General features: G+C 41.2%; 1 protein-coding gene across 10 annotated transcripts in view; it reads right to left on the reverse strand.

The window, feature by feature from the left end:
• Window positions 1-17,475, reverse strand: part of ctnnd2b (catenin (cadherin-associated protein), delta 2b) — a 187,592-nt gene that overhangs the window by 109,235 nt on the left and 60,882 nt on the right. For all 10 annotated transcript variants that reach the window (XM_071491658.1, XM_071491656.1, XM_071491650.1 and 7 more), the window contains one exon: window positions 16,888-17,000. In XM_071491658.1, the coding sequence (XP_071347759.1) occupies window positions 16,888-17,000 (113 nt within the window). The remainder of the gene's footprint in view (window positions 1-16,887; window positions 17,001-17,475) is intronic.

Genomic DNA, 17,475 nt, shown 5'->3' on the forward strand with positions numbered 1-17,475 from the left:
TGCCTGGCAGGATGGCGTAATGAGATGGTGGGAAAGTCTTAAATGCAAGTTTTAAGCCTCTGTGCAGGCTGGGGTCTGCCTTGTTGGGGGGGGTCTTGAGTAAGACACTCAATTCCACTGATTCTTGAGGTACACCTTCCCTTCCCTCACCAGAAAAACAACAGCATTGGCTGCTTAGTTAAAACCTTCACATGACCTATCTTTATGTTTTCTTGAAAAGGACCTTTTCTGGATGTGCAAAGAATGTCAAGTGCAACAATGACAAAGGCTCACACGGAGTGACATTGTTATGGCAAAGCAAAACCTCTCTGAGCAGAGCTAAATCTTCAGGGCTGATTGGAGGCTACAGTGAGTCGCTATTGGAAAGTAACAACCAAGGCCGGGGCTAGCTGGTTAGCATGCTAACTTTCATTAGAAGAAAACACCACCACCATTTTCCGCCACTGGAGACAGCTCTTGGTGAGTAAAGGAATGAAGTTTGATGATGAACTTGCGACGTTTAACAGCTGTTAATGCTAACACTTCAGATTAGCAAATTTAAATAGCTCCTTTAACAAACAGTTAATGTTTTAATTGCTGAGAAAGTAGTCACATTAATTTAGTTTTTTGTATTTTAGAAGGCACTGAATAAAGTCAACGTTCCAGTTTGATAAACCATCATTTAGGCTGGGGAAAACTTGGAAATACAACTTTTCATAAGTTTTGAGATGATGCACTGTGGAGAATGTCCTGGTGGAACTTGATTCTCAGACAAGAGGGGAACACATATGGGGTGAGATGTCTGTTTGTGTGTGTGTGTGTGTGTGTGTGTGTGTGTGTGTGTGTGTGGTAGCACCAATGCCACTCGGTAAGATTCCTTGTCCAGGATGAGCTTGTCTGTTAGAGCACATACATCCTCGCAAAGAGAGGAGCAGGGAAGAAAGCAATAAAAAGCAATTTTTGCAAATGCAAATAAAATAATTCCAGTAGCCAGCAGTGCCACAGCAGATTACAATCAACAAAGAAAATATCATTGACTGAATGCAGAGCTTTGCGTCTGGCTGCAACCGATAATATTTTTTTTACTGAAATCCTGTTTCTTTTTTAATAAAAAAGCTCAGCATGAGCTGAAAACTGGAGCGAGGACAGCGAAGGTGAAGTGAGATATCAGTCTCGTCTGGGCCTGATGTACAGGAATTTGGGCGAGGTGGAGTAGAGCTTCGTTTTCCTCCCCTCTGCCATCTAGAGAGAGAGAAACACAAGACCCTTTGAAGCGAGTGATTAAAGCACAGCAGGATGAGGTGCAGCTCGCCATTTCTGTTACCCCCGTCCACATGCTCCAAACAAATGGTTGGCGAGTGAGAGAGAGAGAAAGAGAGAGAGAGAGAAGCAGAAGTCTCCTGTGACCCAGTAAATTGGTCAGATTGACTTCCTAGTCTGCCAGTGTGGGAGGCGGCCATTTTGACTCGGGGCCAGGAGTTAAATGAGAAGCGAGGAGGAAGGCATGTTGTTTCTCTGCGTGACACCAGCCAGTCTTTCCAGAACCAAGTCCGTGAATCGCCTAGAGACAGATAACATCCCTGGAGGTAGCTGTGTACGTATTCTGTTTGGCAGATAAATAATCCATGCACCAAAACACTGCCAGTCAGTCTGGATTTCTCACAAAACGAGATGTGGACAGAAATATTTCTTGACAAACATGATGTCAAAAGTGATTGGCTGTGATACATCTCTCTTGTGGTGTTGTACAGGCATTCGAGGCTTCCTTCGAACAGAATCAGAAATGAGCCTTTTGCATGGCTACAAAGACTCTGAGAGCGCGGCGCTTCAGGGCTTCACAGAGTGGCATGATCAGTCGTCTTTTTCAGCCACTCACCGCTCAAACAAAAGCTGATGTGTGCTGACTTCAGTGAGCCAACGCTCTCCACGTCTCCTCCCTTCATTTCCAGTTATCAAGGGTCGAAATATTGAGCCTGTCAAGAGTTATAAATAAGTGTGATTGTCAATAGACAAACCCTCCCTTTGGGACAACTGCTCAGAGGCCAATTATTAGGGAGACGGCTCTTTTTTCTTCTGCACAAACTGAGGTTTTGTCTTGTAATGGACGGAGTAGTTCAACTTTGTTACAAGTCAGTCTGGTAACACATGCTGACAGACTCTCTCATCTGCTGGTTTCAGGAATGAAAAAGGCCACTTCAAGGGAGGAAAGTGTCTCACAAGCTGCTGCAATGAAGACGACACTTTACCTAAAAAGTTATACTGGGAGTTTGTGTCTCCGATGCTGCCACCTGGACACGCTGTCTTCGAAACCCGATATGAGACACAGCCCCGGTGCCAACACACAGTGCCCTGGCAGTGTACTCTCTCTCTCCCTCTTTTCCCCATTTGACAAGCCGAAGCTGTGGCCATCTACTCTCTCGCTAGTTAGGTGTCAAATCAATTTTCTGGCTCTGGACTCAGCCTGTTGCACACACACTCCTACTGTACATACACACACACACACACTATGAGAAGCTGTGTGCCAGGTCTCCTTATCAGCATCGATCGGGTCCGGCCAAGCCACTTTACCGGATGGCAGCCATCCAGAGCTAAATTAAGGAAAACATCACTTTGTAGCCAAAATGGCTGGTGATCATTCCTCAGTCTCATTGTGCTGCTGCAGCCGACTCCCAGGTGGGCTTGGCTTTCAAACCGTCATGACTGCGTTTAAGGAATTAAGTTAATTAAGTTTTGCTATCAACAGTTTCGCCTCACGGAGCGATGTATGATTTTCTCATCCACTCCCATTGCCCACGTGTGGATGAGGCAGCTTGAATTGACAGGAGCCTGTTTCGTTTTTTTTTATTTGAAATATCCAGGCTGTCTGTGAGGCAGCTGGAGGAAAGTTTGTGTGTGCAGAAATCAATCAAATTATGTTAAATCAAGTCAAAATGATCATAGATTTCCTCACCCACGTTTTAAATGGGCAAATATAGTTAATGTTTGAAGTTTCTCAATGGAAATGATATAATCTTTCCTGCTTTCAGTAGAAGTACAAAAATATTCAAGGTGCTTAATGCAGCAAAAGTAAAAAAAAGGCCTTTAACTGCTAGGACACATAATATATTGCACTATATTATATTGTTAGGTCTTAAATATTGAGTGATCAATGAGTAAGAAGCATTTTATTGTTGTAGCCTCTTGAGATGGGGCTAGTTTTAACTACTTTATATGCAGTTAGCTAGTTTTGTCAAATAGTTCCCAACATAAGGGTCTGAACCCTCCAAAGAGATGAAGATAAATCACCAGATGGAAATATTAATGGGAGAGCTAAGAAGACGTTCTGATAAACAAATCTGTTTCAGTTTTTTTACTTTTCCTTTATCTTAAACAGATATTAAAATGAAAGTTAATGTCTCTTTTGGTGGGTTTGCCAACAACTCAGACATCTGAAAACTGGTAACCTTTTATAAGTTTATTATATGTGTTTTCATGTAACCTGAGAAGCATCTAGTAGCCATAACGTTCATATACGTATTCCCCTCTGAAATGTAGTGGAGTAGAAGTATAAAGTATCAGGAAACACTCAAGTAAAGTGCAAGTTCCTATACTTACTGAAATGCAGTATTTAATATACTTATTTACTTTCCACCACTGGGTGCAGCTCTGTCTGACTGAAGTAATGGATCAAGGGACGATGCTGTAGCTGTGGGGGCTGTGTGCGTAGGCTTCACCACAGAGTACACTGTAGCTGACGAATACCTCCTCAGAAATGTAACAACACATCAGGGCAGCTGCTGGAGGGCTGATACTACATTGCTACATGATGGACTGTAAGAACTGTGAATGGTCAGCATGAGCTGCCTGTGTTTCCTCCTGCAAGTTTCTGATGATGAAGTTTGGTGACGGTCTCATTCCCTTTTTAATAAGATATCTAGCATCTCAGTTCTACTGTGACCCATCTGCTTGACGCGGTTTTCAATCAATGGATGAAAGAAAGTGAAAACCGTGATTGCTCGGCAGTAGACTCATCTTTAGTGACACCAGGAAAACAGAGGCTACATGTATTTAATGTTGTTTTCTACATGCATTAAAGTTCGATACCACCCATATGATGCACCTGTCCAGGGTTGTGGTGGTGGTATCACTGGGTGAAATCTGATGCTGCACTGTAGGCAGTTCAGTTCTCAATGATCTAGTTCACGTTCACATTCACAATTGTGAATTTGAACAAAGTTCACAGTCCAAAAAAAATTAACTACTTCAAATTCATTTCTTCTGTTTTTTTTTTTTTTTAATACTTTTTCAGTAGAACCTCCTCCTATCATCAGTGTGAGTGTATGTTTTATATATGTGCTGTGAGTTTGACTGAGGTGGAGGAACTTTGTGGCTGTTGGTTCATGGTCCAACGCTTTCTCAACGTTTTCTTGTGATCATCATTCACTCACAGATATTTCTTAAGACTGGTCAGATGTTTCAAGTCAAATCCGCTGTTTCAAATTCGTTACGCATGTTTCAGTTTATTCAGATGCGGCTGTGAGATTTTTTTCTGTCGGAATCTGCACTGCTCGTAAAGTCATTAAAATGTTCATACGACCTGACTCCAGCAGCACCAGTAGCTGTGCTGTTTGTATTGGCAGCACTGGACATCGCACATGCTGTAAAACTAAAACATAGTTCTTCTTCTCTGTTTTTTTGGCATTTAACCAACATCTTTTTGGGGTTCATCACCACCACCCTCTGGTATGTGAGCGTTGTTAACTCTAACCAGAGTGAACGATGTACACCACTGACTGTAGGTAACTCTAGCAAGACGGCCATTTACCCCTTGTGTCATGATAGAATATAATACAACACTATAAACAAATAGCCTTAAAATGACCATGGACTTAAATTAACACCCTTCCTGATGCCGTGTTTGTTGCAATTAGCCTAGTTATTTGCAGATACATTATGCAAATCATGCATAACTTTACAGCTCAGTAAAAATTAACAACAAAGTACAGTGCAAAAAACACTTGATTTAAGAACAAAGAAGCAAAAATGTTCTTGTGAATGAGAAAAACAGTTGTAAAAATGTGTCCAAAACATCATGTTAGAAGCTTTGCATTGCATCTTCCCAGTCTACACAGAATACTGTACAAAGCTCATGCACCTCAAAACAGGCTCCTTTCAAGTCAGCATGAATATGTATGTGTGTGTTTTAATTGCATGTTTGTGTGTCTTTGTGCAAAATCTCCCAGTGTGCGTCTCAGTGTGCGTTTGTGAACTAAGAACGTTCTAATCGGAGCTTAACTGTGACGGTCCCGTCTCTGTGTTGCTGGCAGATCAATAATACAGTCGCAGATGACTGTTCTAACACTGGGAGCCAGTGAGCACACACACACACACACACACACACACACACAGAGCTGTGTGTGACAGACAGAGCCTGTCTGTGACAGTGGATATTAGGTTTATTAAGAGTGTCTGGGCCTCTGAGTGACTCATGCTAACTCAGTGTGTTTGCGTGTGTTTGCGGGGCGGCAGGTTAAAAGGGCTTATCATGAGAATGCCCCCGCCTCCTCCTTCTCCCCCCCCCCCCCCCCCCCCCCCACCCCCCACCCCCCCCCCCCACCCCCACCCCCCACCCCACCCCCCCACTTTGCATCTGTGTAGACTCCCCATTTCCTTCTCTATCCTCTTTTCAACCTTCTGTCCTCTTTTCCCCTCTGTTCCTCCCCCTGGTTTCCTTTCAAAAAGCCAGACTTTCTCCAGCTTCACATTTGTCATAGTTTTGGAATGACTTTTGTTGTGTTCAGAAAGGCTTGGAAACAGGGACACCAACAAGCAGACAGCACACTACAGCTGAAAATGATGCCTAACTATAAGTGGTGAAAGGCAGAAAGCTCAAATACCATCATTTTTCTCAGAATGTGTCCTAACTCTACGACGAGTGAGCTTACCTGCTGTCATCATTTCCAGCGACGACCACTGTACAAGCTATCATTACAATATTATCTCAATACTGAGATTTTGACAATAATTTTTTGTGAGTTTTCATCATTTTGGGGGAAATAAAGAAAATAGCATTTGTTGTCTTCACTGCAGTAACATTGAATTCATTTCCTCTTCATTATCTGACATTGCTCCAGACAGATGAACACAGCTGGTGGAAGTATTTTGCTTTGATGATGCATAAACAGAAAAGCAAATGAAGAGGTTGTTGAACTAGAAGTTTAGATATTATAGATGGTGTTCGGCTTGTTTATGTGCTTCTTCACTGATTACCTTCTTACTATACAAGTGGATAAGCTAGTAAAATGACTTAAAAGTAGCCCATTGTCTCATGGGAAACTTTACCTGAAAAATACTGTAGCTATAAAGAAATGGACAAAACATCTGCACAGGTGTTGCTAAGATCATCATCACCAGTTGTCCATGTTTTTGTATTTGACTTAAAAATAATAACCCTTAAATCTACAAATGCACTGGTTTGAAAAACTGCTCATAGCAACCCCTAACAGCTTCCATGACAAGGGAAAATGAAGTCGGCAGGATGGATAGATAAAATCAGGTAATATGAACATAATCTGAGTAAATGAACTAAATTACAGTGGGCTAAATACAGATATTTTTTAGAAAAGGCTGCTTTACAAGACAGGTAGAGCATATAGTTAATAATCAAGCAGCAACCTGAAAAATGAAGCCAACTTGTGCTAAAAACTGCAGTTCCTCAAATGACCACTTGAGGCTGGCACAAAACATGGTTTTGGTCTCTATAGCTAATTACCTCCTTCATGACAACTGTACGGGGTGTGAATTTTTTTATAACTCATCTGTTTAAGTCTCGGCTCCACACACGCCCCACCTCTTTCCCCATTTTGTATTAGCCCAAAGTTAGGTGGAGTCAGGCACTGCCAAGATGGCGACAACAGATCAGCCCACTCTGAGCTTCAAAGCTCCTCTTTAGAAACCTATGGGTGATGTCACAGAGTCTACGTCCATCCGTATATACAGTCAATGGTGATAATATATGGTGTTATAGTGGTGCATAATCCCAGCCATATGTGTAATAAATAAAATTACTACAACCATCACAATGCCCCTGAGGGTCTGGGGCAGTGGTATAGCATACTTTGTTTTAGTGGGCACACTGTGAATTGGCTACACCCAACAACCTCCCTCCCCTCACCCACACTGCCCCCAGAGATTTTCTGATACTGATTTACAACTAATTATTTGGAATTAAACGATTCCACTCACACTTTGCAGTCTGCTCTTTAGCTGCCATGGGTACATCAGATATCCCTCCATGGGCAACTGAAAGAGTACATGTCACCAGGGACTGTGGTGAGTCACCGATGCTCTGTCTCCAATTCAGCCCCATATTTCCACAGCCTTTTTCTTTACTCTGAAAGAGACAGTGCGAGAGAGGGGATCACCTGCAGCAAAAGGCCTTGCGATGGATTCGAACCCGCACCAATGAGGTTAAAACGGGGCTTTCACGATATCCGCTCTACTTGGTGAGCCGCCGCGACATCGTACTGTGACACTGACACTGACGTGTATTTTCTCACAGCACACGGAGCTCGTCTGTCTACTGCTCATTGATAAACTTTTCACTTGACATTTCATGATTCACAGCACCCGTTTTTTTACATGAACATATTGTTGAAGTGCAAGTTCTGTAACAAAACTATATGGTTCCGTATCCTTGTGCATTTTTAAGTGGTTATACGGGAATTCTGGAACTTTCTTTCTTTTCTGTAGACTTGTGGATCACGTAGACTACACCACCGGTCTGGGGCCCCAGAGACATTTAACTGCTTTGCCTGGCAACAGTGCAACAAAACTGTGCCTCTAAACCATTATTGAAAAAACAGTAAAAATAATTTACTTCCACTCTCGCAACTGGAATCACAGTGTGTGAAATTGCACTGAGTCTACTGCTAGATAAAAGCTGGTGTTGTATAACATGAGTCTGGAACAAACAGCTATACTTCTCCTGATATTTCTGTATAATACCAGTACTTTTGAAAACATGTAAATGATAACCCAGATTCATTTCTGTTTCCCCGTCCCACCCCTCCCCTCTCTGCTCACCATCCCTTGGCCCTTCCACACTGACCTTCTCCTTTCTCCCCTCCTCTTCCCTCCACACTCACTCCATCAGATCAATACATAGAGTTCAGAATGGATCACACCAAATGCTGGTGTTTGAAATGTAACTTGCATCCTCTTTCCTATTTCCTCTCCCTCTCCCAGATCAATACCATGAACACAGGGATGAATCCGCCACTGCCATCACCGTGCAGTCGGCCTCTTCTGGATCAATGAAGGTTTAAAAATCCTCATCATCTACGCAATAACGCCATCGTCATCATCATTATACTCATTGTATTTCCATATTTCTTTGCTAATAAAGTCATGGATAAGAATTTAAATCCAAATGGTGAATAAAGAGGGCGATCAATAAGAGTATTGATAATTTAATATCAAAGCCTTTTAATGTCAGAAAGAAATAAAGAAATCTAAAAATCATTTCCTTTGTGAATATCAAGATATTTCTTCTTTTTTTCCCTTTTATTTAATCAAAACTTTTACAGCCTTTTCAACTTTTCAAAATACCAGACAGGTCACCAGAAATGTACTCAACGTTTGGGGACACAGACAGGAAGTGGCCTTTAACTGAAAAGTCTGTCTGTATTTCATCCAGGAACAACGATGACATACCCACTCAGAGCACTGGCATTTAGAGAGGAGTGTGTAATGTGATTCCAGGTATTGCAGTTTATGGCCATGATAGAGAGTCAAGTCTAAAATGTTCATCCAACTAAAAAATAAAGGAATAAATCAACAGAAAAACTAAAGGACAATCACTGGTTCACTTATTACAGTCCAGACTGTGAGTATTTGGACAGTTACACATTTTTTCTTCTTCAAACCCCCTTCTCGAGGTGAACCCTCTGAGGTTATGGTCATGAAGTCTTCTCCTGATCTTCCGATTCGCTCCTCTCCTGGTGAAGAGGTTTTTCTTCACCATCCAAATAATCTTCCAGTCATCCACATGAACTGTGTGACTCAGTCGAACAGGTCATTTGTCATTTTCTATTTTTCCTGTGTGCACCTGCATTTTTAAAAAGTGCCCAACAGCAGTTTGTGCACCATGTGTTAAAAAGACTATATCTCACACACAGCTCTTTCAATATTGTCGTAAACGTACTCAAATTAGAGCTGAGACATGGCACTTTAATGGAGTATCCATTGCTCTATCTCAGATTGAATGAGCTGAAGCACACAAGGAACAAATAATGTCCAAATACTTAAGGTCTGGACTGGATGCAGTTATAATACTGTATATATGACATATGCTGACCTTAATGTGGGTTTTAGCCAAGTGAATGATGTGGCTCTCAGGACGGTAATGCTGGTCAGCTTGTTGACCCACCACTTTGGTCCAGACTGAAATATCTCTACAAGTCTTGGATGGGTTGTAATGAAATTAGATACAGACATTCATTGTCCTCAGAGGATGAATCCCACTAACTCTGGGGATTCCCTTTCATCCCTTTGATAATTAATTAAACGTGAGCATGCTAACATGCTATATTACACTTCTATTCTATTCTATTCTATTCTATTCTATTCATTCAACTTAAATCAGACAATAGATAAGTTGAATCCACTTAATTCCTGCATGATGTTTTACAGTAGTGAAGACAGTGTAAAAAAGTTATTCTCTATTCTGTAGTAAAATTGTGAAGACGCGCAGGCATCAGTCTATACAAGACAGAGTTTGATGTTGTTGATGAGTTAAAGGAAAACTACTTATTTTAGGTGTTATTTTTGTAGGTTTTTTATTTCTATTAATTATAAAAATATTTTACTGACCAATAAGACCAGTATTGTAAAAGACTCACATCTGGTCTTTAACTGTTGGAAATGTTCTGCGTGGAACTATAATTCCTTCTTCTGATTGTCTCAGTGGGGAAACTCTTTTTCCTTCAAAGAACTATTAGGGACTTTTCTGTGAAGAGTTCTTCAATTCAACAAAAACAGGTGGCAGTTCTCAGTAAAGCTGCACCACTCTGCAAACATCTCTGTTAGTGTATGTGTGCTGAGGGGACACAGAGGGAGAGCCACAGCGCTGTGAGTCTAAGCTGGCAGCAGAGCGTCCTGACAGCTTCTGGGTAATGGGCCCTCACTGGGCTCACAGGACGGCTCGTATTTTCCCGCCAGACAAGCAATGGTGGGTCTCGCTGGGTGCTGTGTTTACAGCCAATACTTATGTACACATGCATACACTACTCAGCAGCCAGGCGCACATGCATCCGATTACCGGACAAATGTCGCAGATATGCCAAAGCCAAAGAGGCAGACAAATAGCCGCCCAGGGAGGTGACTGTTCCTCGGGCCAGCAGAATGGAGTGGCAACTGCAGTGTCACCGGGGCTAAGATATCTGTATCTGCAGGGTGTATGCTCGCTGTCAGAGGTCCACTTGGATGATTAGATAAAGGGACTGTATCCTTGGAGCACCAACAGAGACCACAGAGGGAGATACTACTCTGATTTTCTTGGGTGTTTTCTCTCTCTTCTTCAGTCGAAATCAAAGGCAGATTAGTTTATTATTCATAACTTTAAATTCATAGATTGCTAACCCATGTAGCTGGGCGAGATCAAAGACAACCATCTGCTTCAGGGTTGGTTTTAAAACACACCAAAACTGTGCTTTAAGCAAAGCCTGGGCCTGGAAACCCAACTGACACAGCAACAGGCCCCAAAATTATAATCCTTTACCTCTCTGACAACCTAACCCCTAACGATTGAACTTTTTTTACAAGCTTTGACTGCCCCATCCAAAATCATGAAGTATATCATCAGCATCAGCGGCATGGAGTGAAAAACAACTCTCACCAAAAGACTGATCAAGAACCTAGTAAAGAAGATGCGGCACCCACAGTTGAACGGTCTTCATATTTAATATGGGGCAATCAAAGAATAAATCAAAGAATGATCAAGAACCTGCCAAACTGTTCTGTGGTACATCAGGATGACATCTCACACCATGATGAGCCTGATCTATGCCTGGTTGGAGAAACAGGTGAAGTTTGAGAAGTTGCATAGCATTAATAACACCCTGACCACAGTGTGACCATAAGGATGAGGAGACTCATATCCTTATTGCGGAAGGCTTCCTGCTTTAGGGACTTTTTATCGACATGTTGAACCAATGTTATGTTATTTTCATCCCATATGGCGCTAAACCCCCCCGGCCTGTTTGATGGCCATGTCTGGCCTGTGGCCCTCACATGGTTGTGCACCACTGGGTTGTTTAGGGCAGTATAGACAATGTGTGCTTGAGCTATAACAAGTCAATTTTTCATGGCGAATCATTGAAATTCGCTGCGCCACCACAGCCAGGCCTTTCAATGAAAACTCAAAAGCTTCACAATATAACACTGCAAAGGTCTTAAGGTTGGACTGACCAAATATGATGTTGATCTGATTAATCCTCTAGGGCAACACCAAAATTGTAGAGTAAATTCAAATTAGCTCATTTCCTGTTGGGTTTACGGTATGGATACTTGGGTACAGTCTTTTTTGTCGGTCTTGGTATGTTATATGTGCCTACCGAATTTTGTATGTGCGCTATCAAGCTATTTTGGGTAAGACCCATAAAACGTGTAAATCTTCACCAGGCCTGACACGTGTGCAAAGTATCTTAAGTTTTTGAGCATGTTTTGACCCTTAAAAAAGTCTTTTTATTTTCTGGAAGAAAAATAATCAAGCAAATAAATTACAATAGAGACCTCGCACAGGTCAGTGCTCAGGCCCTAATTAAAACAAAAAGAGCACCAAAGTGAGAGAGAAGGAAGAAGAGGAGTAGAAGCCTAAAGCAAAAAAAATCTATTTCTTTAGTAAAAGCTGGCAAGAGGAAAAGCTTTGCCAATTTTATAACACCTCAGGAATGAAACATTTTGTGAAACACTTGATGCACCTGTTGCTCTGTAAATGAAATATTGAGCACAATATGTGTATAAATACTGACTAAAGCTAGACAGACCATTCATTTTTAACTGCTGAAGACACCGCAGAGACTTGAGGGAGAAACTGTAAGTTAAGTGACAAATACAATAGAAGAGCGGTTCAACAGTGAATTCCATACAACCACAATTTCTGTAATTCTTCACCTCTTGTTCAATCTAATACCAGAAGAACCACCAAAGTATCACTCCTATACCTTGACATTTGGTCCTTTCCCTGATGAGGCAACATGCGTCACGCTCTTCTTACCACAGATAAATCACTGTCTCAGTTTGACTGATAGATCAACACACACACACACACACACACACACACACACACAGAGTCACACGGTGGATTTGTGCTTTTTGAAGTGATAAAGCAGCAGCATATGCCGCAGCAGACACTGTGACCTGTGGAGACTGATTAAGACTGGAAACAAAGGCAGAGCTGAGGAACTCATTAGCACCTCTGAAAGTCTTTATCTTCCACGACACAACAGGAGCAGGTTCCTGAACTCCTGGCACCCCCACAGCCACACAGCTGCAATTAACACTCATTCATAATTCAACTTTTCTGCAGTTCAAACTGACTATTGGGGACAGATTACCATTAAGTCAGATATCAGGTACTTGTTGCTTGCTTTTTTATTAGATTTTTTATATCCAAATATTAAGGAAAACAACTGGTAAGGATTTAAAACTACAAGAGCCGGTGATTCACATTATTCACATATCAGTTATTTTTTGGGAGTCTCTTCTTGTGACACAAAAATCTGTTTTCAGACAGTTTTCCTCCTTCACATGATTTATCAACTTTCCGACCTTGAAGTAAACACAGAACAAGCTCATGAAAAGTCACCCCGAGCACAGTGGCACAGTCCCATTCTCTATTGTATATATCTAGCACAACCATTTGCAGAGGTGTCTGAAAACCCCACAGCTATTGTATTGTCTCTGGTCATATTGGTCAAATTACATTTACTGTGCCTTAGTCTATGAGCCTGTGGTTTGTCTGGGTGTAGAAACTTTAGCTGCTCCTTAGGGAAACACAATAGATCTGTCTGTGAAGGGGTTTTCAGAGAAACACTAATGCCGCTCCCTAGCTACCGTAGCTGGGCAAGATTTTACATCTTTATGAAAGTACAGATGCAAATCTGAGCTGTCTCTAGGAAGAATTATCCTTCAAATTATACATTTACTGCAATGCGCTGTCTGATGAACTTTGATAATTATGAGCTGAGAAGAAACAACTTACAATAAAAACAAAAAGGTCCAGCCTCTTCCTAATATCTCTACTCAAGATAAAAAAGCTAACGCATGATAAGATTTTTTTCATGCACAATTACTCTACTGTTTTGTGAAAGTAACTGAGCAGTAGAACATAATATATAATCCTGCTATATACGGCTTAGTACAAACAATCCATGCAGCGCCACAGGGCAGGAAACACATAAACACAATGTTACAGTAGCTAACACTTCAGCTTTCATGGATATTGCTAGCATTTTGAAACAATGCAGCTTGCTGGGAAACTATAAATTAAATTTTGAAGAATGGATGCTACTTTTTTATGATAAATAACTGAGAGCACCAGCTGGCTAACATGACACAGACCAATTGAATTACAAGTGAGGAATGGCAGCCAGTGTTGCCAGATGCTTTCAATGAAAAGTAGCTAAAGTCGGCTTGAGAAGTCGTTACATGTCTGTAGATGATGTAACAGGCTAATTAGCATATTCATGATGTCATTGTATTGTATTTGCATCCAGCATAGTTTCAGTCCTTTAAATTTGCTTCTCTCCTACTCTCTGCTCACATATACAGTATTTTAATACAGTTGAATTTTCAATAAAACTGTCCTCATTTCCACGTCTTTCTGTTTCTGTTGTCAGACAACAGACCAGGTCAGAAACAGTGACTGACAAGTGGCACATTAAGACTACATGTTACCCAGCACTCACTTCCAAGCCGTTTCCAAGCTGCTGCTTAGCACTGCTACAATCCTGATTTTATTACAAAATCGCTGAGCACGTAAGTTAAAGACTGAGCTGTGATTACTTTTTAAATGATCTCTCACAGGGAAAGGTAGAAGCAGCAGAATATCTTTAGTATCTTCTAAAAAAGTCACTAAAGAGGTCTGAAAAGTCCCTAAATTTAGCAACAAAACGGCTAAGTTGGCTACACTGTGTTGTGATGACCTCTTGCAGTGCTCAGCGACCTGGTCCTACTGCAGCTGGACAGCATGGATTTAGCCAGGGAGTGAGGAAGCAAAAGGAATAAATATACAAAACAGGTAAAAATAATAATAATAATAATAAATACATTTTCTACAGCCAAATGGAATATTCAAAACATTGCAACAATTTCAATTTTATTTTCCACTAAACTGCTGAAAATACATTAAAGCTCCTAGCTTAAATGCTGAGCACAGTGTCACTAAGCCTCGCCACAAATGCTACCAAGATAAATTCTTGTACATGTATTGTAGCTGCCGATTAAACGTTGGCCCTTTTGTTCACCAGGGAAAGCGGTGATGAATAAAACTATTCAGAACAGCCACAGTACTAATGTTTCAGAGGTAATTGAACAATAAATCCTTACATACTTTAGGCACTACAAACCTCCAGCATATTGCCTTGGTGGACGTGTTTGTGTTTTGCCAAACCATTTGTCCATTTGGTAATTACCTCTAAGTCAAACAAAATGGATGGCCTATAAAAAGCAATGGAAGACAGTGTAATCCACAAGACGCTCTGCCCCTTGCTAAATAATAAACCCATCTAATCGAGTTAGCAAGATGGCAGCCTTTATTCCATCTGTGTGCAGCTGGGTGATGAAGTGGAAGATGGGTTTTTTTGGACTCCACACCTCTTCCATCTCCCATGGCGCTGCTGTTTTAAATGTGCGGGCCTCAATACAACGCGACGCTGAAGAGCTAAATGCACACACTGGTTAATTAGACTTGTGAATGAGTCGGTTTTAGACCGTCTTCCCACTCTTTGTTGGTTCACCCCTAAAACTGAAATGAGAATTACAATGCCAGCAGATGAGTAATTAGTTTGAGACGGATGGCATCCCCGCTCGCTCGCCAGAATCAAAGAGGAGAAAAGATGATGGATTGTTTGTGGCTATTTGTGTGTGTGTGAGAGAGAGAGAGGGAGTGTGAGACAGAGCGATGGAGACAGAGGCTTTAATCGTGTTACATTGTCCTGAGAGACAGGCTAAGTGCATTACCACTATTGTGTCAGGAGTGCTGTTGTCACACTGGGGCTGGTATGGAATGTGTAGAACGTGTTCTTTGGGCCCAGAGCAGAGACGAGGCTCACGTCTAAACTCAATCAGCAGCAGATAATATGGCAGTCTCTTCACATTGTGTACAGTTTACTTCCTCTCTTCACAAAAAAAGTGGAGGCTCTGAACAGAATAATGGACTCCTGTGACAGCTGCACATTGTTGGGTTCTTTGTGAGAAGCAGTTGTTGTTTTTAATGGATAATAAATAGCACATTATGTTGGTAAAGATGAGGATTTGTTTTCTGCTGCATCAGACCTGAGACGACATTCATTTAAACGACTAAAAGCAGCTGCTTTGATCAATCAACCTGGAGACTAAAACTGACAGACTGTGCGATTATGCAGTAAAAGAAAGCTCTACCCCTGCAAAATAAATAAATAAAATAAAACTTTGCAGAACTGGGATATGTTTTCACATCTGATGATCAGAAAAGAGGAAGAGATTTCAAGAGCTTAGATTTGCATGTTAGCATGACAGAAAGTCAAGTCTGTTTGTGGCACTGAGGAGAGTCTGTATGTACATCTTTGGTGCTAACTAATGCATGCTAATGCATGTTATATAAAAGTACATATTATAATATTAATTCATTCATTAGTAATATTAAGTATATATTAAACTCCTCATACACTTCTCTGTGTTTAAAGGTGCCATGGTATGTGCAGTTTCCTTGTCAAGAGCTTCAGTCATCGTTGACTTCAGAAGAAAGGAGGTTATAATACGTCCTCTGAGCAGCGGCTACAGTGAGTCACTATCGGAATGAGACAGGTCGGGGCTAGCTGATTAGCATGCTAACTTTATTAGAAATGACGTGGTACTTACCACCATTTTCTCTAGACTGGTAAGTAAACAGCTGTTAATGCTAACATTAGCTATGTAACAATAGCAAATTTTACCTTATCAGTAATATGTCATCATTCTGTTTACAACTGGTGCTACTGTGCCCAAGTGGCCAAGAAAATCTATTTTTGCTACTTTAAAATGAACAGCCAGATAAGATATCTAGGTTTTTGTTTTGTTTTGTTTTTCTTGTTTGTTATTAATTATGTCTCAAAATTACTGCACTGATCACTTATTAATGATAAAAGACTACATAGTGCACCACTGAATTTGCCCGCCTTGATTATAAAACCCCAGATTCCTCAAGTTAACTTTGGTTTTGAAAGGCATCTCTGAGCAATAAGACAAACTGATAGCAACAGATCACAACTGTGTCAAAGCAAACAAAGGGAAACCAATACACACCAGATGCATCTATCTTTTCCAATCTGATGTGTTAATTCATAAGAAGACATGATATAAATATACTGTATATACATGCAGATCTACCTACTGTAGTAAGTACAGTCTGTGCTTAACAGAGAAAGAACACAATCCAGCGCACCAGAGGAATGCAGGAACATCGCACCCCCTGACTTCAAAAGCAAAACAACAGTGTTTTTGAACTGTGGTTTGAAGCCCAGAGATTAAATTTGGATAGAAATCAAGTAGTGTGTCTCTAATGTGACCAGCTCGAAAGCTGGTCACCTGCATGAGCACAGCTGAGACAAACGAGCAGAGTGTACGCAAGAGGATCTGACGGGTGTGACACACAAAAACACGCACAAACACACACACACACACACACACCTGATGCTAGTCATGCTTCCAGTCTCAGAGCCAAGCTTGCATCTCTCCAGCTGACTGGCAACAATCTGTCGTTCGGCTTCCAGCTCCCTGGTCAGACGTTCAAACTGCAACTCCTGGAGACAAAGAAAGAGGGAGAGAGAGAGAGAGAGAGAATGTGTCAGAACAATCTGTCTCTTTATTTACTGTCACATTTACAGTCATCCTGATCATTATTTTTGGCTCTGTTGTCTCTGACACATTTTTAATTGTTGTGAAATGGACTCTTCAGTCTGTGGTGGGAAAACACAGCAGATATCACCAGGTCTGCCAGTTCCTCTCTGCCAGATATCCACTGAGAAGAGGTTGATAACTGTGACACCAAACTGACGCCATCACAAATGTGACATTTGTTGTTCTGTGACTGGGAGTCTCAAACAACAGATGAAGTTTTGCGAGAAGAATTTTGTTATTTTTTGACATCAAGTCTCAGCTTCACATGAAAGCATTAGTTTAAAGCTTCCCCGACAAATCATCTATACACTCAAACTGTATGGATTTGCATCCTGCTGTTACCATGTGGTGGGAGATATGGAGGGAGGGGTGGGAAAG

This window comes from Trachinotus anak, unplaced genomic scaffold (genome assembly GCF_046630095.1).
Source record: "Trachinotus anak isolate AG129_WGS33_773 ecotype Australia unplaced genomic scaffold, CSIRO_AGI_Tana_v1 ptg000012l, whole genome shotgun sequence".
Taxonomy (NCBI): domain Eukaryota; kingdom Metazoa; phylum Chordata; class Actinopteri; order Carangiformes; family Carangidae; genus Trachinotus; species Trachinotus anak.